Source organism: Numenius arquata, chromosome Z (assembly GCF_964106895.1).
Source record: "Numenius arquata chromosome Z, bNumArq3.hap1.1, whole genome shotgun sequence".
Lineage (NCBI taxonomy): Eukaryota > Metazoa > Chordata > Aves > Charadriiformes > Scolopacidae > Numenius > Numenius arquata.
In genome coordinates, this window is record NC_133616.1 from 30,407,150 (window position 1) to 30,434,207 (window position 27,058).

Genomic DNA, 27,058 nt, shown 5'->3' on the forward strand with positions numbered 1-27,058 from the left:
TCCTTGACTTTTTGAAAGTGAATAAATTTGTATCAGTTGAAGTATACAGCAGATTAATCTTTAGTAAAGCCTGCCCTAAAAATGCAAGATGAATTACAATATACCAAATACAACCACTCTTTAAGCCACCAGCCCTCACAATTCCCAAATTCTTAGCACTGCAACTGATGTGTTTTCTAGCCGCTTTTTTTCCCCCCATGATGAATCTTAGCAGTAGAAGAGAAACCATACAGAAGATAAAAGTTTTATCTCATATGCTTTATAGAAAATACTTGATTAGTTTTAGAAATGCTTAAGGTTCACTTGAATATGTTTACAAACAATTATGAAAGATCTTGTACATTTACCAGTCATAGGGTTCATACACAGTACCTGCATGTACATTGATAGGAACTCACACCTATGTGCAATAGCTCAAAAACCCCAGATTTAACTCAGTAATCCCATGCACCCTGAATCTAAAGTTTAAGTATTACACAATTCTTAACAGCTGCTTTTTCTTCTTCTTCTTTCTATAAGCTGCTCTTAACAGATTAAAACGGAGCATGGTACTTCATCAGCTGAAAGAGATAGTATGAATGTATCTTACATAGTTAAAATACCTTAGAAAGCACAGCTAAAGTGTATAAGCATAAAATCCAAAACCAGATTCTCACATCAGCTTCATAGAGGGATAAAGTTAAGACAGCATTGCAACTATTCAAGTGAACCTCGTACTCCGAAGTCCTGAACAGTAATTTTGAGACACTGTAGGAGACTAGTTCACTCATCTTGGAAAAAGCATATAGCAGGACAAATAGCTGTGTGATTTTCTCTTCTTAGAACCATTGTTCTTTCTTATTCCTGAGTTTTCAATCCATTATGAGAGTAGCTTCATTTATTGAAGGAAAAACACAAACTGAGGAGTAACTTAATGTATGTGTGACAAATTAAATAAAATATATGGTTTGCCAGGAGAACCACTGAAGGGAAACATGCATAAAAAGCCTGGTTTTATTTCTCTTCGCATACAGCAAAGTTTGGTTGCTGCTTTTAAGAAAAGCTACAAACTGGGAAGCTATTATCCCAGGGATTGCACCCAAGTTAGAAAAAGTGGGAATCAGAAGTATTTGCAAGCAATCCCCTGCTAACTCCTAAAGGCATAGAAGTTTGGCAAACAAGCATTTGCTGAAACACCCACTAATATTCACACTAATGAATGTCACAACCACCTGAAATGCCAGCACTCACAGGAGTCACACACCTGGCAGACACATTTTAATAGTTAACCCACAGAACCAGCCAAGGATTTGGAACACATAAAGCACCACTTCCACTCAGACCAAAATGAGATCCAAAGTTGTCATATCAGTTTCCTGGAACGTAACAAGTAATGAAGTATCCACTCAACACATGCAAGTAGTCAGAAAGGCAGTTCAAACAGTTCTGTATAGGTACTGGAGCCTACACTCCATGCGCTCTGGAAAAAAAAAACCAAACCAGGCTTATCGAGATGCTCAGTTTGGAAGCTACAGTTTACTGTGGAGGCATCTCCTGATCTCCCATGAAGAACTTTGTTATCAGAGTGTGCTACGGCAGACGCTGAGCTGACCACGCTTCTACTGACTCATCTGTTTCAAGTGACTCTATGAAAGACCAATGCTGCTCATGTTGTTTTGATCTACTGAGTTATACCTTCTTGTGTATTTTGAGACCTAGAATTACAGAATCTTACATTCTTTTAATCTCACCTCGGAAAAAAAAAAAAAATCTATGGGGAGGGAACAAGAAGCAAGCAAGAATTTCTCTTGTTCTGCTTCTCTCTACAGTAGAGAACACAAGGGTAGTTAAAAAGTGCTAAGAGTGATATCTGGCCTCATGGAAGCCTATGGGAATTTCGGGGACCTTGATAAGGCCAGGATTTCATGCTGCATTTTTCTTCCACAACTGCCACCTCAAATATGCAAACTGTTGCCTTTGCTAGCACAACTGTGTTTATCCAGCATGTATGGTTTATAGACAGACGAGACTGGCTGTTTACTTTCATACTCTGATGAAGCTCAATGTCTACTGGTTAAAAATTCAAGAAGGCTTGAGGAAAGGTGAATCCCAAGAGGGAGTCCAACCCAGAATTTTAAGCACGTGTCCTGTGTCCCATATGATTTAGTTACACCCTAGTGTTTTACACAAGATAATAACTTTCTTATAAATAGATGAATTAACAATCAATATTTCATTTTTAAGCTGGCTTTCCTTTTTTCTTGGGTGGGCCTTTGTAGCCTTTGGCCTTTCTTCGCAAGTTTCTCCGATCTACAATGGGTACCTCAATTTCTGCTTCCTCAGAGCTGCTGTCAGCAGCCCGCTCCGCGGTTGTCTGTGTGTACTGATCCATCTGCTCAACAGACTCTTCTGAGTGCTCTTCCAACTGGCTTTTCTGTCCTTCCGGTCCCGAAGGCTGCTGAAAAGAAACGCCCTCAAATTCAACCACTATCAAAGAGCTCTGGTTCAAGGCAACGGGGGCCTCCTGTGAGTTGTGCCCTGCTTCCTCATTTTGATCTTCCAATGAGGAAGCTGTTTTGGGGGATACGTTTTCAGAAACAGGTTCTTCTGCTGCTTCATTTATCACAGAGTTGGGCAGGCCATTGTCAGAGGGCTCTTCCTTTGGTGCTGGAGGATCTGCATTTTCAGTTGCAGTCTTTTCAGATTCTTGCTCTTCTTCAGTGCTCTCCTCTACTAACATACTTTCTTCAGTCAGCTCTTCTGAATCATTTGCATTTAAAACCTGCAGGGGGAGGGGAAAGGTGCCAAAACAACCAAAGGGACACTTAATTGAAAATACAAGAGGCTGAACAACTACTGCCCCAAGCTAACAACCTTGGAGAATATTATGGCATTCAGGAATTTTTAATACTACATGTACAGTTAACAAACCAGTGTTTTTTGCACAAGACTTTTGTGAACTGCATTTGATAACCAGAACTCCTCTGCTATTTTCAAATTCAAGTTATTGTTTTTACTGTACCTGAATAATCCTTTCATTCTGGAACTAAACCCAGGGGAAAAAAAAGTTTTTATTTCAGATATATACAATTATTACTTTGCTAGCATATAACAATCTGCTTTTGCCCTATAAACAAAAACCACTAAAATCTGTATTCTAGAATGGTATTTTACCGGTAAATTAATTGCTTGTACACTTCATCAGGGCAGAATTACCAGACAAAATAAGAATGTGGCTTCGCTCATATCCAACTAATATTTCAGTGAGAAAGAGTTGTTTCATTACTGCCAATGGAAACTGGAGTGACATATCTTTCTTTTTGGTATCACAGGAATATAAACACACACACCACTTCTGCATATTAAAACAGAAATGTCAGTATATTCTGTTTATGGATTTACATCATCTGGCCTAATAACTGCTTCTCCCAAGAATTTAATATGATGGTAGGGGCTACTTTCTATCTGTTGCTTAATAAAACCTATGCAAGATATGTACATTCTGAAGAAAAGATGAGTTCATATTTTGTTTCAATTCTCTCACCTTCTCTGATACAGTGTCTTCTGAAGGTTTTGCCGGAGGCTCAAGGATTAATGGAACAAACAGTGTTAAGGGTTCTTCTCCTTGACTCTCAGACTGCAATTTCAATTCGCCACTTAGAACTTCATTTGCTGTTTCCTCTTCAGCCATAAGTGAGGTCTTACCAGTTTCTTCTGTTACCTCACCATTAAGAGGTTCTGATGGAGTTTCCTAAAAATCACATTTCTAAATCAAGATTATGCCCAGCCATTGTTCCCCAACATTAGTGGGCGTATCTGTGATCTAAATTTGCCGCTTAATGTGAGAAGCTCGGGCACCCAGAAACGTGTACTAATAAAACAGAGCTGAGTGCAGAGTAGGTAACTTAACCAGCATATTAGCTTGGTGCTGTCACCTGCACTAAATTTCTGACCATATCTCACACTGTTAGGAATCCAGCCAAGCAGTTTTTATGCATCTCGCAAGCATACAGGCTGCAGTCATTCCTTGATCCCAACATAGTGCAAGATCCACTTTCTCACTGATCAGTAAGAGCCTAAAACCCTGGGAACATCACTAGGCACAAAGGGCACTCACAGAATTCAAGCTGTTAGCAAGTCGTAGACAGAAGTTGGATTTAAACATCAAAGCAAGCAAGCTTTAAGTGGAAAAGTAAGAAGAGCCAACAGTAGTCACTGAAGCATACCAGCTATTGGCTTCTTCACAGGAACTTTTTTTTTCTTAAACAAACTGAGACACTGGATCAGATCTTGACCTTACTCCAGTTCTCCAAAACATGCGAGTAGAAGAAATCAATTAAGAAAATTAGGTTGGTAGACAAGCTAGAAATTCACCTTACTGAAGACCCTATGAACTCTATTGTTCAAAATAGAATGGAATATTCCCTGAAGCTAATTCTATACTAGCCTTAGCTTCTCAGATACACTTCAGTGAAGCATCAGTACAAAAAAGTATCTAAGAATTGATAGTTACATGGATCAAGGTAGCATATTTAACAAACTGTAGTTGTATTCCAAACATAATTGTTATCACATCCAGCTCACCTCCTTCTCACTCTGTTTCTCTGGGGGTGATACATGTAGCTCTGCTTCTGATACAGACTGGCCCTCATTTTCAACAATCATTTCCTCATTCTTCTCAACAGCATTCTCCTCAGGTACTTCTATTAAGTCTTCAGAGCTTTCAGATGTGCGGGCAGGAAGTTCCACCCTGTAGCAGGTATTAAGATATATCCTTTAATCCTTTAGATTAATAAATAATTTTGGTGATCTCAACAGGGAAATTCTTTCATGACCAATTATAAAGTGCTGTATCACAGGCTTGCCATAGCCAATAAGAATCCAGAAAACTAAATACATCTAAACAATGGCTAACTCCTAAGGGAAAAAAAAACCTCAACATCAACTAGGAAAAATTGCTTTGATAATTATAAAGACATCTCACCTCCATTTTATGGGATTAAAAGTTAGACATTTGTTTGTTACTTTAAATGTAGAAAGTAGTAATCCATTCATATTTGGAAGCCACAAAGGGGTGGGTAAAGAAGCAACTTCTCCCACCCACCACTACAGAAACAGTTTAAGATTATGGAGTTACAAAAGCAAATATATAGTATAATCATTGAATATACTTATATTACAAAGACCATGACTGGAAAATTATTCAAGGCAATAGAATCATGATGGCTGAAGAAGATTCAATCAGCTAGAGATCAGCCAGTAGCTAAAGATGAAGCTCTGATGCACCTGATGGGCAGTAACACCGTATCAAGCTTTCAGTTTTCATTTTTGAGATGATAAAACTTAGATGGAGTGGAAATATTACACACAAGAAAGAAAAAAGTACATGCAATAGATTTGCAGGAGACTGCTTCACAATCCCATATTAAAGGCAATATTGGAGAGTTTTATCCCAGATGCCAGTATTCAGACAAAGGCACTCCGTAGGGGAAAGTCCCTCACAGAAGACCCTGCTGCATTTGTTAATGTGCATGAACGGAGAGAATCCAAGTTGATATCCTGCCCTGTTGCCACCAGGATTCCCCTTAGCTCTGCTCACAAACACCATGTTACACATCTTGTTCAAAGGAGCAGTGGCACCTCATTGACTTCATTTTGCAAGGTGCGAAATACTGACATTCAATACAGGCTAGTTCTCTCACATACCAACTAGCCTATTACTAGTAGTAACAGGGCAAAGAATTTCTTAACCTGTGGCAGCATCAAACCATGCCATTTGGCCTGTCTGAACCAGCTTAGGGCCATACACTGACAGTGTAGGACAGCAGAGCTGTATCTTCATAGTTCCACAGAGCAATTTAAACATAAAAATTTGGCTGCATCTAGCTAAAGACAGTTTCACCTGAAAAAAAACCAAACACAAAACCCAAACCAAAAAGCCCCAAACTAATTTTGTTTAAAGAAGCCTAATGGAACAAGTTTGAGGGATTTCCTAGAAAAATAATCAGGTTATCTTCAGTTCTTCAAAAGAAGGTTTTCAGCTTGCAGTGGGGGTTTTTTGGAAGAGAAAGAGGGAGAGAGACAGACACAGGGTGGAGGAGTGGGCACTGTGTGTCCCAAGTGTATATATACTCACACACAGTATGGGGGAGGAAGGAGCCATTTACTCAATTATTTAAAATAGCCAGAGTTCTGCTTTCTGGAAGGAAGCCAGTACAAATTAGTACTTCAGGCCCTGTTTGTATGAATTGTTATGGCACTCAAGTGCCACAATTCTTCACATCCCCATTTGACAATTACTATACAGGATAACATCCTTTAAACTGAAGATGACTTTTTTCCTCCTCCAGGATGTAAGTTTGGATATGATGGTTCTAAATCAGAATTTGTCTAAACAAAGGACTGGACTTTGAAGACTGGTGGCTCCTTGTATCTCTTTTATTATTAAGTGTCAAGCAGTAACCAGCTCTCAGACTAAACCATCAGACCTTATTTAACTGCAATATGCCACCATAGCAAGAGGTCAGGAAGGGACAATTCTCCAAAGATCACACACAGCATTGTCGATACAGGCCCAGTTTCATTATTGCAAGAAACTATGCTGTATGAATACTGATGTTTTTACATACAGACTCAATTATGATAGAACATCCTCAGCCCTCACTGTTTTCTTACTGTTAGTTCCAGTGTCTGCTAAGGTTTCAAAGACACTACATTTTGGTGCAATCACTCTTCATGTGATGTCTCAATTTTCTCTCTCACATCACACTTTATTTTTAGAAATTTTAAAATCAAGAAAGTAAAGTAGGAAGAAAGGAGAAGAAATACCCCATAGCGCACTGTGAGACACTGATACAGTTTGTGACTGCCCAAGCAACAAATTAAGAAATCAGTAAAATATGGGCTCCTCTACCTGCTTTCTGACACACAAGGAGCATTTTCCTCAACTCCTTTAGAAGTTTCAGGTTGTGATTCCTTGCCATTTTTTCTTATCCTGGGACGTTTTAAATGACTGCTTCGTGTCCAGATGGGAACAGGAGCTATGTTTGGGTCTTAGGAAAAAGAAGTTCAAACAAAATAAATGCAAGTGAACAAATGCATTCTAAGGTCTATCTGTGCATAATTTTTTCCCCTAATATTTCATTAAAGCAACTGAGTGCAAGTAAAAGAACATTTTGCTGTGCCTTTTTTTTTCTGAACACATATGCATAATATCTTTACCAACACTCCTAACAATTTTATCTAAAGTCATCTAAAAGATTTATGAGTTAAGCCTCTGCAGCTTAGAGGAAGGCATGCTTTCATACACTTTGCAGATGAATATGATAAGATTGAAAGCAGTAAAAGACCCTGCTAACCTATTAATTGACAGTAATCGCAGTACTGATAATCAAGGTTATTTTTACCTTCAGATGTGCTTGCATCAACATCTGTTGATTCTTTACTTTGAGATTCAGCCTGTGGACAAAAAGCAAAGCTGATGTTATTCCAAAAACTTCTGAATTGATTTAAATACTTTGATCTCTCTATCTGTGGCTGCATCTTTCTAAAGCACTCGCTATTTCATAGAATCATAGAATTGTCTAGGTTGGAAGGGACCTTTCAGATCATCTAGTCATGGAACAGCAGCTACAACCATTCTTAATTTAAGATATTTACATGCAAGTATCTTATTTCTCAATGGATTATTTATTATTTTTATTACAAGGATGAATGTTTTTTCTGCATTTTACTTCTGACCTCAACATAGAAGATAAGACTTGCAAGTAACCTGTCATTATAAACAACACTACCAAGTTTTTTTTCCTAACCATTCCCTTTGTAACAGGTGTCCACATAAATTAAATATTAGAAGTCTTTTTTTTTGTTTCCCCCTTCTGTATAAACCCTAGGGACTACACTACAGTTGCTCACAAAATCTAACAGGAAAGTTATTTTTAAATTTGTGGTTTACTTTTTAGTCTTGTTTTCACCATAGCATGCAACAGAGTATGACAGCCCATGTTAAAAAAAAAAAAAGATCAGACAAGAAAAACAAAACTGAGTGATTCAGCAGTAATGCTGGTTATATACAGTCAGCACAAGAGGCTGCTTATGTCAGAGTTCCTTCTCTCTAGAGCTCTCTTGCCTCTTGTTCTTCCCCACCATCCCAGTATTCCCATTTTTTCTTCGGGTTAGCTAAGGACTCAGTGATCAAGCATTTGATACTCTGAACTGGTACAAGCTGTACACTTCATTTTAAAGTTACACACATTCCTCTTTCTTAGCTCCTGGAAGTAATCTAGAACTGGCAATAACCAGCATTCAGGTTTTCTGCTGCCCTTCCAGCCTCACTTCCAGTACTATCCAAGAATGTCAGCAAAAGGTGGGCTTATCTAGATTTTGCTGCTTGAAATAGTTTCAAGTGAGTTAAATAACAACGTGTAGACTAATTACAAGTTATTCTAGCACCAAAACAGACAAAACAGGGAGCATTAAGTGAAAGGTGAAAATCAAAGTTGGGGAATATTTTTCCTGGTTTGAGCAAAGGTGGGGTGTTTTATTTTGTTTGGTGGTCCAAAAGTTTTCAAAGCATTACAGAACTGCTTATAGATAGTGCAGGTGCCAATAAGACAGCTGCCAGCAATTCTACCAAGCTATGAGGAGTCAGAGCACTTTGGTATCTACCATCTTCCTCTTCTGGAACAGGGCAAGAGACAGGACTTGAGTTCTTCGCACAACACCACAAATCGTAAGAACTACTATCCCTCTGCTGTCATCTACAAGTATATCCATGTAGCTGTACAACCAAAACATACATTTTTTAGATAGTTTTGCTAATATGGTCACTACTGGAATCTGAATCTAGAACTCACTGATAATGCTCAAGACACTATCACAAACAGAATCATAGAATGGTTCAGGTTGGAAGGGACCTTAAAGATCATCTCGTTCCAACCCCCCTGCCATGGGCAGGGACACCTCCCACTAGAGCAGGTTGCTCAAAGCCCCATCCAGCCTGGCCTTGGAACACTTCCAGGGATGGGGCATCCACAACTTCTCTGGGCAACCTGTTCGCGTCTCACCATCCTCACAGTCCAGAATTTCTTTCTAGTATCTCCTCTTTCAATTTAAAACCATTACCCCTCATCCTATCACTACACTCCCTGATAAAGAGTCCCTCCCCATCTCTCCTATAGGCCCCCTTCAGGCACTGGAAGGCCACTATAAGGTCTCCTCAGAGCATTGCCTTCTCCAGGCTGAACAGACCCAACTCTCTCAGGCTGTCTTCATAGGAGAGTTGCTCCAGCTCTCTGAACATCTTCATGGACCTCCTCTGGACCGGTTCTAACAGTTCCATGTCCTTCATGGGCTGAGGACTCCAGAGCTGGACACAGTACTCCAGGTGGGGTCTCACCAGAGCAGAGTAGAGGGGTAGAATCACCTCCCTCGACCTGCTGGCCACACTTTTGATGCAGCCCAGAATGCTTTTGGCTTTCTGGGCTGCCAGCACACATTGCTGGCTCATGTTGAGCTTCTCCTCCACCAACACCCAAGTCCTTCTCCTCAGGGCTGCTCTTAATCTATTCTGGACTTAAGAAATGAAAGACAACTAGGAATTGTTGCTTCTGGTAATTTAGAGACTAAAAATATCACTACTTTGCTGTCAGTTTTGCTTTGGGAAGTGCACATTTTCAACTGGGAAAAGGGATATTTGAATTACATTTCAAATGTGAAGTTTAGATACTAAAAGCTGAGAGTATCAACTAAGCCATTATTTCCTATTTTCAACTAAAGCATTGACTTCCATGACAGTATGGTCATGCCAATACTACAGACAGTTCTGAAGCACACAAATCCATGTTCACTGTTATTTGGAGCTCCAAGTTATTCTCAAGCACATTTTCTGTGGGCTCAGAACACAAATGAGATAGAGCAACAGCTTCATAATATTCAAAGACACAAATATATTCATGACCACATATCCATTTGTAGCTGAAATCTGACTGATATTTCAAATACATCCAAAGACAGCTGCAGTCCTATATGGGCAATGTGTAACTCTGAATGCAAACTAAACACTTTCCATTGTATTGAACTGTGATGTGAATGTGCACTTCTATAAAAACATCTCCCCATTCTCTCCACTCTTACAATGACTCTACTGTTCAATAGCCTTTCTAGACTCTTTAATCTCAGGGCCAGTTGAAATATTCTCCCCTCCTCTAAGCTGCTAGCACACAGCTCAAATTATAGACCCTGACACCTGTACCACAGATCCTCTATATTCATGGGGACACCCCATCACCCCCCCCAAAAAAAAGTATTTTTAACTCCAGCTTAGTCATCATGTTACATCAGTGGGTAGAGTAACATCCACCCAAAAAAGTAACAAAAGCATCTATCTTTATATGAAGTGCCGACTTGAGCTAACTCAATTATAATGAGATGGACAAAAGGCATTTCTCATACTTTGGGGGTTTTTTGGGGTTTTTTCAGTAACAATACTACCAAAAAAAAAAAGATATATCGCTTTCTGGTAAAAGCCATTGGTTCTGTCAGGCTGGCTGCAAGAGACAGGAAGTACAAACTCTCTACATAACCCAGGACTTTTCTTTGAGAACCTGAAATAGAAATATCTAGCAACCATAACATACAGTTGAGCAAACTTACTGATGTGCTGAAATCCTTAATTTCTTAAGCTCAGAAATGCATTCTCTTGTAGAAATTTAAAATATTTACTGAATATAAAGAACAGGTAATTAAAGTCAGAAGACTAGAACAAGACACATTATATGAGTATAGAAAACTTAAAAGCTCTCAAGCCTTTTTGATCAAAGAATTGTTTAGGTTGGAAAAGACCTTTAAGACTATCAAGTCTAACCATTAACCTAGCACTACCAAGTCCACCACTAAATCATGTCCATAAGCACCACATCTACATGTCTTTTAAATACCTCCAGGAACAGTGACTCAACCACTTCCCTGGGCAGCCTATTCCACTGCTTGACAACCCTTTCCAGGATAAAATTCTCCCTAATATCCCATCTAAACCTCCCCCAGTGCAACTTGAGACTGCTTCCTCTTGTCCTGTTACTTTGGGAGAAGAGACCGACCCCCACCTCTCTACAGCCTCCTTCCAGGTAGTTGTAGACAGTGATAACGTCTCCCCTCAGCCTTCTTTTTTCCAAGCTAAACAACCCAGTTCCCTCAGCCCCTCCTCATAGACTTGTGCTCTAGACCTGTCACCAGCTTTGTTGCTCTTCTTTGGACATGCTCCAGCACCAAAAAGTCTCTTGTAGCGAGGTGCTCAAAATTTAACACAGTAATATATGCATGACAGTCTGTGTACCTACACTTGGCTGTGTTTCTAGCTCAGTCTTCTGTCCACTAGCTTCAGATACTGCTGCAGACTGCTGAAAATTACTGTCTGCTTGGGAACTCTCTTCTTCCTGTGAGGCTTCTGCTGTTAAGATTTAAAAGAGGAAACAGGGAAATGGAAAATTATAGTACCTTTATACAAGAATTAACCATTGCAAATACGATGTCAAATATCTCAGGACAAATAAAGTCTTTCTGCTTATTTTCATGGGCAGTGTTCACAGGACTCACTGTTGAACTTGTAGAGTGTTGAACAAACACTTTTACAAAGTATCAGACAACAACAAAAAGAATCCATACCTTCCATTTTGAGCTTTTCATTTTGCATCATAGCCATAATATTTGATCTCTGGAACCAACATCCTGGTCCCTCCACTTCCCACAAAAGTTTATGATCCCCAGGGTACTTCTCAAGATATTGCTTACAAGCTGAACAAACATAAGAAAAAACGCTATATTATACATACTACATACTTAGCCGTATGTCAGTTTAAGTTCACGTGAAATCAGTTTAATTTGCAATCTTCCATCATACACATAAACCACCACAGAAAGAACTGTTCAACAAAACAGTTAAGTCTGAAATAAACATAATATAATTTTTTGAGAAGGATGAGTAAAGCTATTTCTTCAGGTTTAAACACTTTCTATTATTACCTGAAACTGAAAACAAAGATGGATGACATTTTTCTTCTTCTCTAAGCACCCCCTTGAGTTTTACAACTTCCCTGGTCACTGTCCTTACCAATCACAAGACCCAAGCCAGGACGGAAGGGCTCTTAGGCAGAGGATATAGTCAAGTGATTTTTGCCACCCCATGTTATTATACACACTCATGAAAAGTACTCTTTGAGAACGCAAACAAGTCACCATTGCAGGGTTTATCATTCAGCCACTGTTCACTTCTGGAATATTTTCTTCTCTGCTGTTCCTCCACCTCTTTTCCCGATACATGTACTAAACATCCATGTGGAGAGGCATGCTTTGCATTATTCTATAGTAGCTATGAAGAAAACTACCATTTTTCACCTGACTCACTATTGATGCATAATCTCAGTGAACAAGATCCCTTGACCAGGGAAATGGATTAAATTCTGCTCAATTTGCTACTTGAAGCCTAACAAACCACGTCTAGTCAGATCCAATAACAGACAGTGATACTTGGAAAGGCAGAAAATGTGCAGTGGCTAAGGCGGCCAGACAAAAGTGTTCATACAAAGAAGCCTGGCAGACGGCCTAAGAGTTAAGACAAGCCTTGAGAAACAGGGCAAAGGGAATGTGCTTCTTGCCTGAACATTGTCCCAAGCAATACTGTTTCCAGAATGCGTGTCATTTCCTAGATAACATAACCCTCTTGGGTTGCTAACAGAAGAGACAGTGTTTTCCTCATACATTAGAATTGTGCCATCTTATCTCTAAGTTAAAATGTAGCCTAGTATGTTCACTTGACCAGAAGTTCTGAGAAAGCATGAATTAAATGACATTGTGACACTTGGGAGTAAGCAAGAAAAAGGTGCTACAAAGACAACATACATTAGATCACACACAGAAACACACCAGCCCATTCTGGAGGCTTGGGGGAATACACTGGACTTCACAGTAGCAGCAAACCAACAGAGATCCAGTAATCTAATCTCATGTATAGGATTAAAAAATCTAATCAGGAACTACTTTCATCTTAAACAAATCAGAATTTTTTAACATTCACTGAAAAGCAGAACATTTAATACAAAAACTGATCATGCAGCCACAAACATGGAGCTTGATTGACAGCACTCATTTGCACATGTAAAGAAAGCACAAAGAAGAACAGCAGAATAAATTAAAGAGATTGCCTGTGTACGCGAAGGATGACAGCGGGTATCGCAAGCCGAGAGGGCCTTCAGTAAAGGATTTCACAAAGTCTTCCAATATGATTAGCCCAGAGTCTTTCCCACGATGCTTCTTTCTCACAAATATTGTGTCTAGCACTGGCAGATAATAAGTCTGACTGCGATAAGTGCTACAAACACTTCCTGAAATAATAGGAGGGGGGGAAAAAAGTATCCATCACTACTTTGACACTGACATGCTGCAGCACAGATTTCAGTATATTCAAATAAAGACTTTTATAATTTATAAAAGTATACCAAACTATATAATTGTTACTTATGCAAAATTATATTTAAAATCATAAAAATCATTTATAACATTCATTAAAAATAAGTAATTGCTGTCAGCCATTTATTGGTTCTTTGGGCAAGCTTCATGAGGTTGCCAAGGTATATCAATAGGTTAATATGTTAAAAAAAGTCTGTAGTACCAGAAAAGAATAGCAGAGAGAGAGGAAAGGCTCACTTTGAAATCTCACTACACAACTCCATAGGAAAACTACAATAAAAATAAAGCTGAAAGAGGGAGGAGGGAAAAGGAGACAATAAAATTCTTGAATAGAGCCTTTACGTAGATTGTATCACTCCTAGGACAGATAGGAGGATTATAAATCAGCTCTTGTTTGAAGACTGAAATAATAACTCCAATTTTTTAGCTGAAACCACAAAAAAAAAATCTTAAGACACTTTACACTGGAATTTTCCCATAAAAAATACATTATCCATAACTAAACAAAGATGAAATAGACAGTCACAACACAAGTACTTAAGTGTCAGAGGATTCAAAGGGTAGCTATGGACTCAGTGGTGACAAAGGGATGCCATACAATGGCATTAGATAGCCCATCAACTATCCAACCTATTTTCAGGCCCTTGATTTGTGAGTCAGTGAGAACCATACCAAAAATTGCCCTTTCCTCTAACAAGGCCAAAGAGCAGCATACAGTTGTCTATACAACATAGTTAGTCTTTGCAACCTTGTACTTTTAAGACCAGTGAATAAATTTATCTTCATTTTTCAAGCAAGGAAAAGGTGGGCAGAGAGGTTACATTACTCAAGTACCCTTTGGGATACCAGTCAAGCTCCACCACTCTTTCCTCACCATCTGTTTCCAGAGCTGTCTTTCTCCACAAAGACTACTCATTTGGAGAACACAGCACACAATCAAACATGGGTGAAATATTGATAAGGCCTAGAAAGTTTAGCCTTCAGTGTTTGCTAACTCAGGACAAGTAAATGAGAGAGCATGATGAGAAATTTAACAGTTGCATTAGTATAGCATAACTTCAGTGCCACATATAGAAGTGTCCCCATTCTAGACTAAAAATAGAACCACTATTCTTTCCACAATATTTCCACAATTTCCACAATAAGGCCACAACCAAAAACACTGCAGTGTACATACTACTTCATGACCACCACACTACAGCAATTTTGACATTAAAAATAATACGGAGATTTATACAAGTTATACAATGCATTATTTCTTTAAAAAAGAAAAGTAAGGAAAAAAACACAAAAAGATAACAATCAGAACAAATTAGCTGGTTGCTTTCCCATCTTGATTGCCAGACCAGAATAGGCCACTGACCCAAACAGTTTATTACTTTATTTTATTTTTAACAGTTTGCAAAGGCATATATGTAAGATGAGGAAAGCCTCCAGCAAGCCTCCAGTACCATCATTAATCCTGAATTAGTTAACCCCCTCTAGAGATGAAACAAAAATGCCAGACTGTTTCTCCTTGATCCAAATATTAATATTCTACAACGTGGTAATATTCTACAATGTGGTAAATAGCCTACCCAAACACTAAATTTTATTCAACATTTAATGAAAAACACAATAAATTCCAAAATAACTAAAGGGAAATTATAATGATTTAGAAAAAACAGGAAAACAGAAACAAACTCAATTGTAATCTCTGAGAAAATGAGTTTGTGGAAGGAAACGGAGTATCTTTTTGTTATCATCAAGTGTAGCTAAATCTTATGCCTGTGAACAAAGTTTCTATGCTGTTGTGCTATAAAATTATAGAATACCAAGTTGGAAGGGACCTCAAAGATCATCTGGTCCAACCTTTCTTGGCAAAACAATGGTCTAGACAAGCTGGCCCAGCACCCTGTCCAGCTGAACCTTAACAGTGTCCCACGTTGAGGAATCCCATATTTCCCTGGGGAGATTAATCCAAGGGCTGATTGCTCTCATTGTAAATAATTTTCCTCTTGTGTCCAATCAGAATCTCCCCAGGAATAACTTGTACTCATTAGCCCTTTTCTTTTCACTGTGACTCCTTCTAAAAAGGGAGTCTCCATCTTCTTTGTAGCCACCCTTTAAACAGTGGAACATGATGAAAAGGTCTCCCCTAAGCCTTCTTTACTCAAAACTGAACAAACAATTCTCTCAGCCTTTCCTCATACGGCAGGTTTCCCAGTCCTTCGATCATCTTGGTGGCCCTTCTCTGGGCCCTCAACAGCCTGTCCACATTTTTTTTCATAGCAGGGACCAAAACTGAACACAGTATTTCAGGTGTGGCCTGATAGGTGCTGTGTATGGTGGGATAATGACTTCCTTATGTCTGCTAGTGATGCCCTTGTTAATGCAACCCAACGACATCTTGGTTTTCTTTGCTGTTGCAGTGCACTGTTCACTCATATTGACCCTCCGGTCCCTTTCCACAGAGCTGTTCCCCAGCCAGGTTTATAGATTATGTTTTCCCAGGTGACAGACCTTACACTTGTCCTTGTAGAACTTAAGGTTCATAAGGCTTCATAACATTTAAGTGATCATCCTGGTTTCATCTGGGATAGAGTTAATTTTCATCCTAGTAGATGCAGTGTTTTAGACTTGTTATGAGAATAATGTTGGTAACACACATTGCTTTAGCTGTTGCTAAGTAACATTCATATTAAGTCAAGGGCTTCTTCAGCTTCACATAGAAGCTGAGAGGGAGCACAGACAGGAGAAGCTGGCCCAAGGAGTCTTCCATATCATAGACATCATACTCGGTATATAAATGGGGACTGTCTGGGGGCAGAAATCCATGATCATTGCTCAAGACAGGCTGGGCAATCAATCATCAGGTAGTGAAAGCAGATATATGGCACCACTTATTTCGCATACTCTTTTACCATTACTACTATTTTTTTTTCCTTTTCTGTTACTGTTCTATTAAACTGTCTTTATGTCAACCCATGAGATTTTTTCCTCCTCTTCCTCTTCTCCTTACCCTACTAGGGGGTTGGGGAAAGTGACTGAATGGCTGTGTGGTCCTAGTTGCCAGTGGGGTTAAACCATGACAGTGATAACGACATCTGATTCTACAATCATTTCAAATAGACAGGATCTCTGCATTCTGGAACTAGGTAAAAAACAAAAAACAACAAAAACACCCCACAAACCAAAAAAAACCAAAGCACAGCCCAATTCAACTGTAAACAATTGTTCTCCAGAATAAGAGAACCAAAAACCTTTTGAGTATCTCTCCTTTCTACAGTTTTAAATATATTTTGTAGAATGTGAAGAAGTGTAAGAACTTTCTTAGATCACCAAAGCACATAAGCATTTAAGCTAGAAATTCTAACAGCAATCTGACCTCTTTGGATTTCAGAAAAACACCAACTTATTACATGTACAAGGCTTGTAAAATCTACTAAACACAGTATTCCTCAAAAACTGTCTTCCCCCTTTACCCCCAAATCCCACAATGCTTAAGTGTTTTACCTTTAGGTTTAACAGAATAGAACCCAACAGCCTCTCCTTTTTTCCACAAGATCTTAGCGTAGTCATTGCTACCGTGACAGAGAAATGGGATCTCATTTCTTCCCATTTCTTGTGTCCGATAGATAATTCGATTCAGAACATAGAGAACAATCCTCTCCCCAACAGACTTCACCTAAGGAAACATAGAAGAACATTTAAGAAGAGTGGTCAGATTAGTTAATACTCACACATCAGGGACCTTATTTTTCAAAATTGCCAGTTAACACAGCTGTAGATGGAGTCCAGAGAAGCTGTAAACACTAAAGCAGGATGAAGCTCTGGGGTTTGTTTGAGAGCAAGGAGATGATCAGAAGCCATAGCCATGGGTTAAATATAAAGCATTACCATAGACAGAGGGTATTTCACAACTTTAATGTCACTGGTAATCCTATGGGTAAAAGTTAACACAAGTGCTGGGAGTGGGGCAGTAGGTGGAATTTATTTTAACTCAAAACTATTTTTGGATTTAAGAAACATTCGCCAAACACAATAGCAGTACACCAGCCTCAGAATTCCCATGCTAGCAGGTAACTGGAGTCCTACAAAGGAGAAATGAGTCCCACAGGGTAGCAGGACTTGGCATACTCAATCACTGCTGATAGTGGCAGGCATCAGGACATGATGCAGTGGAAGAACTAGTTAAAACAGTTTCTGTGGCATGAAACTAGGAACTCAATATCCTTTTGTCTGTCCTGCAGGGTCCCTTTTACATATGAAATATAAGTCCACAACTCTCCTACCCACTGTGAAGGAAGAATGGAGGAACCATGTTCTCTTCCTGATGCCCAAAGTCTCAGCTACTCTACCTGTAAAAGACTCAGCTTTCCTGATTTGATCACCACTGTACCACTAAGAAGGACAAGGAAAACAAGGCCACATACCAAATTCTCCAGATTAAGTTAAGAAATACAAAAATCAAAGATGAGTGCCCAGATTCCATGAGCAGGTAGATAGAAATCACACTCCTGGAAAAACATATTTCCAGTTTTGGAAAAAAATTAAAACTCCATGTTACATAGATGTCAGTAGTGGTAACAAAGGTCAATGATAAGCATTAAAGCAGATACCAGGCAACTAACTTTCCCAAACCTCATGTATTGCCACTGCAAGCCACCAGCTCCAACCTGCCTCTATCAAACTGGTTGCCAACAATTTTTTCACCTTACTAGTCTCCTGGTAAGACCAACAGGTACTGGTATGATACAACACACCACTCTAAGACATTTCAATAGAACCAAACATAGGATGCTCTAAAGAGTAAAGAAAAAACTCTTATCATCATTAACATCTATATAGCTTACATATGAAGTACTCATCAAAAGCCACTCTTGCTCTAGATACTATCTTCCCAATCAAGTTCCCTTTTCCATAGTACCTATTCCTCTATTTCTATTGACCTTGCTTTTGAGATGAGACAACCAGCTAATTTCTGAATGAAATGAAAAAAAAAAATGTATTATCTCACACACTAGCTGTTTGCCATTGCTTGCCATTATCTTGAAAGATAAGAATAATCACTACGTGAATGTTGGTGTGCTTTACCTGATGAAGCCCCTGTCTAGCAGGGATGGATGTTCTCACAATGTCATCAATTGACCACCACTGGCCAGCAAGATACAGGGCTACAGCTTGAAAGAAACAATGGGAAATAAGTTAGTGATTCTTACCATTCCAGAAGAAACATATTCATTAAAGCTGCTAAACAAGTAGGAATAACACTGTAGAAAACAAGTTAAGCACCTTTTAGTTGGCACTATATTAATGTAGCTCTTACTCCCTGTCACAACAACTGTGGTGCTATACACGCTCCCATATGCAATGCTTCCTAGTCCAACACTTGTTTGAAAACTGAGAACAATAAAACCAAACAGATTTTGTGCAGTATGACATCCAGAAACTGTTTTTCAGACATAAGCACTATCCTTCATCACTGTGCTCTAGAACCTCTTTCTCCTAAAAACTGGGCCTGCCAAGAGGAGTCTTGTTCATACATGTATTGTAGTTTTGTGTTGCTAATGGATATTGATATTGAAACTGTGCAAGTTTTAGGGAGTCAGATGAATGTAAAAAGGCCGATGGCCATGGGATTAGCAATCAGGAATAATTTATCTATGGGCATTTGTGGCAAACTTAGCAATCTCATACATGGCATCAAATGGAAAGAGAAGGAAACATGGAGGACTGGAAGGGAAGGGAGAAAGGGAGCAAAAACCCCCTAGAACCAGTGAGATGTCACTTTAGCCTGTTAGGACCTAAAGCTAAAGACAAATTTACACTTGACACTAATCAATCACTGCTAGTAAAGAGCATCTAAATTAAAGGGGTTCTATGAATGCTCAATAAATTCCTTTTAGAGAAGTGATGTGTACATAAAGAGATCCAGATTCAGATGAGCACCTTCTTATTTTGCTACATATCTTCTGAGTTCAATGGGTCCAGTTCTACTCCAAATAGCATGCAAAGTTCTATCACTTGTGTAGATGAATCCACAACAAAAATATAGTATGGGAACAAGAACACAATGAAGAACAAATGCAAGAGTGGCAAAGTTATGAGCTACACTAGCATGGAATGCGCAAGGGCCTGGTTATACGTATTTGTCACAGAAACAACAACAGCAACACAGAGATTAAAATCTTAAAATGAAACCTGTGAGCAAGTCCCCTGGTGCAAACAAGGCAAGAAGTTTGTGTGTCTGTTCTTCACCATAAAGAGGAACGAAGCCCACAGTTGTCAACCTAATAGGAATCTGAAACAAGAGTGTACAATACTTCAATAGACTCTTGCAAGAACACCACTAGTAAAACATACAGAGAATGTTTAGCAGGGTAAGCAAGATGAATGTTGAAAACCGAGTGCTAAACAGTTAACTGTGAACTGTGAAGTACAAGCATCAGACCCCAGCCCTTTAGACATTTCCTCCTGAAGACAGACTACCTTACAAAGAGCTCTGGCAGCCTTAGCTACAGTAATGTATACTGTTACAGCTCTCCGCTGTCAGCAGTTTGCATTTATGTGTACAACTGCAGTAAGGTGTACAAAGAGCCATAAGTATGTTCACTTCAACTGCCTCAGCTGTGCAAGCTGTCAAAGCCAACAGAAGAACAAGGCAGGCAGTCAAGCACAGAAACAAACTGGCACAGCAAAACTGCTATTTATTAACATGAGCCCTAATGTGCTAAGGTGGGAATGCTGGATTCAAAAAGTTTGGGGTTTTTTTTCCCCCCTTAAATTGCACACATTTTAGAAATTCCGAAGTTGTCTGCTTGATTTCCCCTCAGGAACAATATGAGAAGGGTAAAATCAATCCATCTTTCGGGATTTGAGTACCTTTGTGGAAATGTATGTTGATATTTAAATTCACATTTTCAATATTTAATTAATGCATAAAACTAGACAGACATTAATGGTGTGGTAAATAGACTTGCTTACCCAGTTTAAGAAGATTATGATATGCTATACCACAAACAAGGATGATAATAGAAATATTTAGGCAAACAGCACCTGCAGAAATGCAGAAAATACTTAAGACTGTTTCTGCCAAGGAATCTGCAGCATTGACCTTTTTTTCCCCACAGAGAATCCTCTCAGCTCACTTATTATTCACTAAAGTTATACCCCATTACTTTTATTGGTACTAATTCTACTAGAAACTTTCATCTAGACAGATCCAACATTGACCAGCTTATCACACAAGGGATAAATGTTAAAAACATCAAGTGTTACACCCAGCCTTTACTAGAGCTCTCAACAGCAGCAGGGAATAATATTTCAGGTAAAAAGAAAAGAATAACCTCTGAAATCAGTGAAACTTACTGATCATGAGCTGAACCTACCCATGAAGAACACTGAAGGACTGAGGTACTGAAGCTAACTGGCTCTTTTTGTAAATCATGAAACCTCTTAGTTATGAAGACAGACAAATTTTTGACTGCGTGAGTTAGTGCTCTATAGGAAAGTGTTTGACTCTTCAGTTGATTTTAACTTTTTCTAAAGAATTACTTAATGCATATAGATCCATTGCCTAGAAGCAGCAAATAGTCACTGATGCCCAGATGTAAACCTAGTTACAGAACGGAAAAAAGTATAACTTAAACAGGAATTTGGAAAATAAAAAAGCTTTGCTAAAATAATTATTTAATTCAACAGTTATGGACTGGATATTTTAAATCTTTTAAATCTACAAGTATATCAGGAAAACTGGTACTAAGGTATTTGCTGGTTCTTACTTTCCTGCGGTCTGGCAGAGATAAGAATTCAAGACGGTTTGGATCCCTACACCGAAGGTCAGCCAAGTATTCCTCTGCTGAGCTCTCCAAGTCCTCATGACTGTAGCTGTTCAACTTATCCACAGGGAAAGACATCCTTTTGAGAAAAAAAAGCAGTATTATTACTGTAGGTAGTTTGAGAGATACAATGCAGTTTATCACATATTCCTACTAAACACGTAACTAAGACTGTTGAACAACCCCATCTGCTGCCCTCTAGAGCCCCCTATAATATCCAAGCCAGAAAGGAGAAATGCTCCAGGCCTATTAACAGCCAGTCTGTAAAACAATACATGAACCCAATGTGTTTATAAGCAGAAAAGGATGGGTTTAGCCCATAGATGCCCCTAGACCCAGACATGACAGGTTTCCAACATAAAAGCCCATGTACAACAGACCACATGCTGCCTTGAGGTGGCAGGCTCAGTTATCTCCCTCCCAGCCAATATTTTTGAGGCTACGGATTAAGCAGTAGGTGGCTGGTCAAATAAAAAGTAAACAGCCCAAAAGACAACAGCAAAAAAAGTTAATTTCAGAGACTTTGCATTTAAATCCATCTCTGAAGAAACCAAAGCATTGTTCAGAACTTCTCTCAACAGCTGGTCAGTTAGCATGTCTACCAGCTGGTTGTCACCAAAAGCATTTCAACTGTGAACAGAGGATGTGACACATTAAAAACAAGAGCCCACAGCAGACTAAAGACACTTTAAGGAGGTGACAAGACAAAAACTAAAGCACCAAAGGCCAACCATAGCGGCAATAGCTCCTTGACAGTTCTTTAATTCAAATTTTCCTTGTCAAAGTGGTGTAAAATTAAGATGAATAAGAGCTCCTGGAATCCACTGAGTGCTCTTCACCTAAGGGTCTTCCAGATCTATAAAATCACACACAGAAACAGGCCCCTCAGCTCCTTTCAAGCTACAGCCCAAACTCTTGCAAGCATGACCTACCAGAATTCCATGAGAACCTGCTCTGGAGGAACACAGGAATCTCTTCATCTGTCTCACTCAGCTCCTGGGAACTCATCACCCAACTCTCAAAAACAAAGCTTTCCATAGGGCATTTACAATTCCTAGTCTCCACTATGGAGTCTTTTTTTCACATTTCATTTTAATTCCTGTCTCCAATGATTTTTTTCCCCTTTATCTCCAGTTCCCTCCCTTTAATCCACTATTCAGTGTCCTACTGACACAGGTAAATCAAATGCAAAATAAGTTTTTATTTTAACTCATCCAGTAGCAATTAAAAAGACTGCATTTTAAAAGCTTTTTAATAGCAACAATATACTATTAAGTTCCTTGAATAGATGAGACCGCTCCTTCTACAGAAGAGATACTGTTTTTTCCTATTAAAATTGAAAAACAAACTTTGAAATGACTTCATTGGCATTTACAACCACTAGCTTTAATGCTTTTGCTGATGAAAACACAAAGGCTTTCCATGAATGCTATTATTTAGATACATGCACAGATTCCCCACAGGAATTTCCTTTCAAATTCATCTCATTCCTTCTCCTTATCTGTTATTTGTATTTTCTCTTGCCTTCCCGTCCAGTCTCTCACATTCCTCCTGCTGTTGCTCACTGCCCCTTTCAGATGCTTAGCCACAACTCTCAATTCTCCACCCGTTTCCTCCCACCTTCCAGGTGCTGCCCTCGCTAACAGGGCAGAAGCAGGCAAGAGACACCTGAGAGCAGCCAACTCCATTTGCTCCTCCTGTTCAGCAGTGAAGGGACTTGGAGAGCCAATGGTGAGGCCTGCATGCCTCTGAACACAACAGCAATGCACAGCAGAGAGGAGCAATTCATCCACTGCTGGTCTCCTCACCTTTACCAGATATGGTTTGCCCGCCCATATTACAGTTCTGAAACACACCAGCAATACTGTAGCACACAAACACCCTAGTTTGATATAAGTATGTTGCAAGAGTAATAGGAAGAGAGGTAACCATGAGATTACATGCCGCTGCTTCTACAACAGGAAGAGTATTTAGGACCCAGTTAGCTGCAACAGGCCAGGTAAATTCTGCCTTAAGGGAATACAGACAGGAAAAAACAAAAAAATGTAATTTTCTGTATACTAGCAGAAAGGGGAAACCCCCCTCCACTATTTAAGAAATATCTAAATGCTTGGATAACTCTGAGAATAACAAACTGAGCTAAGCTTTTGTTATTACATGACAAAGACAAGCAAGTCACAAGCTATAACTGAAAGCCTCTAGGTAGCAATTCCTGACATTTTTTAAGAATAAAATAATGCAGGACCAAAGCAGAAAACACGCAGTAAGAAATTCAGCAGATTATCCGAGTTCCAACCACTATGAAGACAAAAGTAACAACCGTATCTTTGCTTATCGGCAAAAAAGACAAAAACCTCTTTTCTGCTAATTAATAAATGCACTGAATTACCCTCCAAATCACTCAAAGACCTCCTTTCTGTTTAGCTGTTTGGGTTACTTAACACTTTCATATAGCATACTTTGATTTTATCCACTTGCAACTCACTTATATTAGTTGCTTTTGAATTTTCTATCATTTACAGAAAATGGGTTATGCAGAAAAAAGCCTATATAGAGCAATCTTCAAGACTGAACCAAAGAAATCCTACTCAGCATCATTGCTTAAAAACCATCTGTCATTTGTACCGTGCAGCAGATTAGACATGTAAGGTGATGAGCTCTCAAACAGTCATGTCATGTAACTTGTCTCAGTGTTCATAAGATCAGAAATATTTCACAATATTAAGTTCACAGGAACGCCAAAGGAATCAGTAAGTACACACAGAAAGTTATCAAATAACATTAAAAGCATTAAACCAGTGATGAAAGGATAATATCCCATGCCCATCTAAAATAGCGCATAAGGAAGTAGTTCAACAACCCAAAATGCAAGCATTTTGAAAGGCAAAATAACCTCCTAAAGACAAACCAAGTGGTTTCCACTAGTAATAAAATAATAAATTTCCCTCACAAAAACACAGCTGACTTGCCAGCATCTGTAAGTAAGTAGAAATACAGATGGCTCCACATCTAGCCCATCTCAATTAACTCAGGAGAGAGAAAAAGGGAAAGAGAAAATGGCTTTTCAGTTTTCCTTGACAAGAGGATCACACATTTTTCTCCGCAAAGGCAGCAGGAACAGCACAGGTCTCTGCCACACAGTCCCTCATGCCCCTTTTTGTCCTCTAAGCCTCCATGTGCTACACGACTGTAAAGCTGTCAGGTCAAATCCTTGTCACCACACATCATGGGGCTGTGCTCTGGGTACTGCTCCGATTGGTTAGCAAACAGTCAGGCTGACCCATGCGACACAGCCTTAAGCAACCAAACTCATCACTACCATTTGTACAAAAGGCATATATTGGAAGCTTGTGGTTGGGGGGCAAATACAATTAATTTTATTTTTTAAATGAGGCAAATTATGCTTTTCACAATTCAAGTGAAAGAAAATAAAGCCTACGCTTCTTCATAACCAGATCAAGTCACATAATAGCATTAAAGATAGTACGTAATAAACTCACATGAGCAACATTGGCTTTAATGAGGAATTGTATCACTTTCCCCCCTTGTCAACATTATGTAAGCCACTACATGAGAAACCGCACGTCCGTTTTTAGGAACTGCTACAGCTGTAGCACAGATCAATCCAAGGAACACCAAAACTCCCCCATGTTTAGCAGGATGAGTGAACACATTCCTGAACAACTGAGGCAGTTTCTTATTCACAAAATCTTTATTACTAAAGCAATAAGGTTTAAAAAAAAATAATTAGGTGTAGAATAAGTAGACAATGTTGCAAATGGATTTAGTTAGAAATTACAGCCACAATCCCTATTTCATCTTAGAAGCACATGAAGGAGAGGTGCACAGTACATGCAGCTTCCAGCTCACCATGAATTTCACCATGAATTGAGAGATCTGTTCATCCGCTTGCAGACCCTCGAAATAGAATGCCACAAAATCTCAGAAGAATAAGAAGTCAAAAGCTATACTGTTTCTTACAGCACATCAGAGGGCTTAAGTAGAGCTTAAAACTGGTTTTGGGTGCCTTTATCTTAGGGGAACTGAAGTCTAAGTGGCTGGGCTGCCAGCCAAGGATTTAGAGGAATCGGGATGAATTTCCGGCTCTCGCACAGACATGTTACTTTATCTGCCTGAACTCCTCATCTACAAAATGTGAATAATCACTACATCAGAGAGACCAGCAGTACAACAGATATTTTACCAGAATCATGAGATACTTGCACAGAAATTGCATCAAAACTTGAGAAGTGCTGGAGGTAGACAATTACTTACACAGCACAACTTAACTGCATAGCTGTTTTTCCTTTAAAAAAAAGTCACAAATAATTCACAAAGGACTTTTCAACATAAAATAGGTGGGACAGATAAACATATCTGGTATAACAAATATGTGCAAAACTAAATCAACTGCTACACAGTAGGTGAACAATCTTCAGATTATACCTGTGTTTAACAATAAATAATTATAATTTAATTGGGAGAGAAAGGGGGTCATGAAAATTTGACATTTAGAGAACAGACATTGGAGTGCTCAAGCTATGACCCACAGAACTTTTCTGCTAAACCAGGACAACTAATCCAGCCCCAACCTGCAGGACACACATGAGGTCCAGTCCTGTGATGAAGTACTGGCCTACCTGGACAAAAAGTAAAGCGCAATAGCGCCTGACCTAAGCTTTAATCTATTTAAACAAGTGCTGAAGTTTTGGATCACAGAACTCCTCAAGGACTGCTATGCATTTCTTACAAATCGCCACACACCTTGAGCCAACTTCTATTTTAAAAATATAATCCTACCATGATCTCCCAGATTAGTGATAAGCTTCACCTGGAGCAGCATCATGAGCAAAGACATAAATAACAAACTAAATATCTATCTCCATACACACACTAGCTGCTGATGTTCCAGAGGAAACCAAGCCAGGACTGCAGAACTCCCAAGCCATGATCTAGAACCAGAACTGACGATGCACCAAACCAGCAACCATTTTCTCAATCAGAGCAACATCCTTTCTGTTTTGCTATGTTAGTTTCCCACCTTGCAATGTCCAGTTGCTGGTTTAGTGAAAGCTGTGAAGCTACATAGAAGTTGGGAGAAAAATAAAAATTTTTAGAAGGCAGTATTTTTAACCTTCTAGCTTCAACTACAAAAAACCACATTGCATCTGCCACTTCTAAAATTGTTAAATTCTGCTAACACTAATTCTATTAACAGAGCAATTACGTAAGTGTTTCTTTGCTTCAAATACCAGCTGTCACATACACAAAACATTTTCATTGCTTTTGTTTCTTCTTTACTCCACATTGCATACTTTAAATTGGGAGGGCTTGTTTTTAAATGTTGTTTTTCTCTTGTTTCCAGCTAAATACAGTATGAAACATTTCATTAAGAAAGAAGGGTTGTTTAACCTTTTCTAATATGAAAATAAGTAAATTTTAAACTGCTAAGTAAATCTAAATGCTAAGATAATTAATCATTTAAATATGCATACAGAGTTCCTATCTGAGTCTTGAAACACATAAAGAAAACCTGTCCCATAATTAACAAAGTTTTTATGTTTTATAAATTTTCCCATCTCTCAAAATTTTATTAATTTTTATTGTAATGTAATATATATTAACTGTGGGAAGAGGAAGACCTTTCAGAAAAGGGAAGACGTTTTTTAAACACTAGAATATATACTAGGATTTCTTGAAAACCATATAGGCCTGCAGAAGCATCAACATACACCATTTGAAGTGCCAAATTAAATAGACAACTCAAACCCTCCTCACTCAAGTAACAACATACTTAA

The 27,058-nt window shown here is 38.9% G+C and overlaps 1 protein-coding gene across 1 annotated transcript; it reads right to left on the reverse strand.

Moving 5' to 3' along the window:
- Positions 1-2,218: 2,218 nt before the first annotated feature.
- Positions 2,219-21,338, reverse strand: FAM169A (family with sequence similarity 169 member A). The gene is made up of 12 exons (XM_074166655.1): positions 21,204-21,338; positions 19,624-19,723; positions 18,517-18,602; positions 16,936-17,107; positions 13,176-13,355; positions 11,641-11,769; positions 11,316-11,425; positions 7,386-7,437; positions 6,893-7,019; positions 4,564-4,729; positions 3,524-3,730; positions 2,219-2,761 (listed from the first exon to the last, which is right to left on the reverse strand). Exons 1-12 carry the CDS (start codon positions 21,336-21,338, stop codon positions 2,219-2,221), a joined length of 2,007 nt encoding a protein of 668 aa, XP_074022756.1.
- Positions 21,339-27,058: the final 5,720 nt, after the last annotated feature.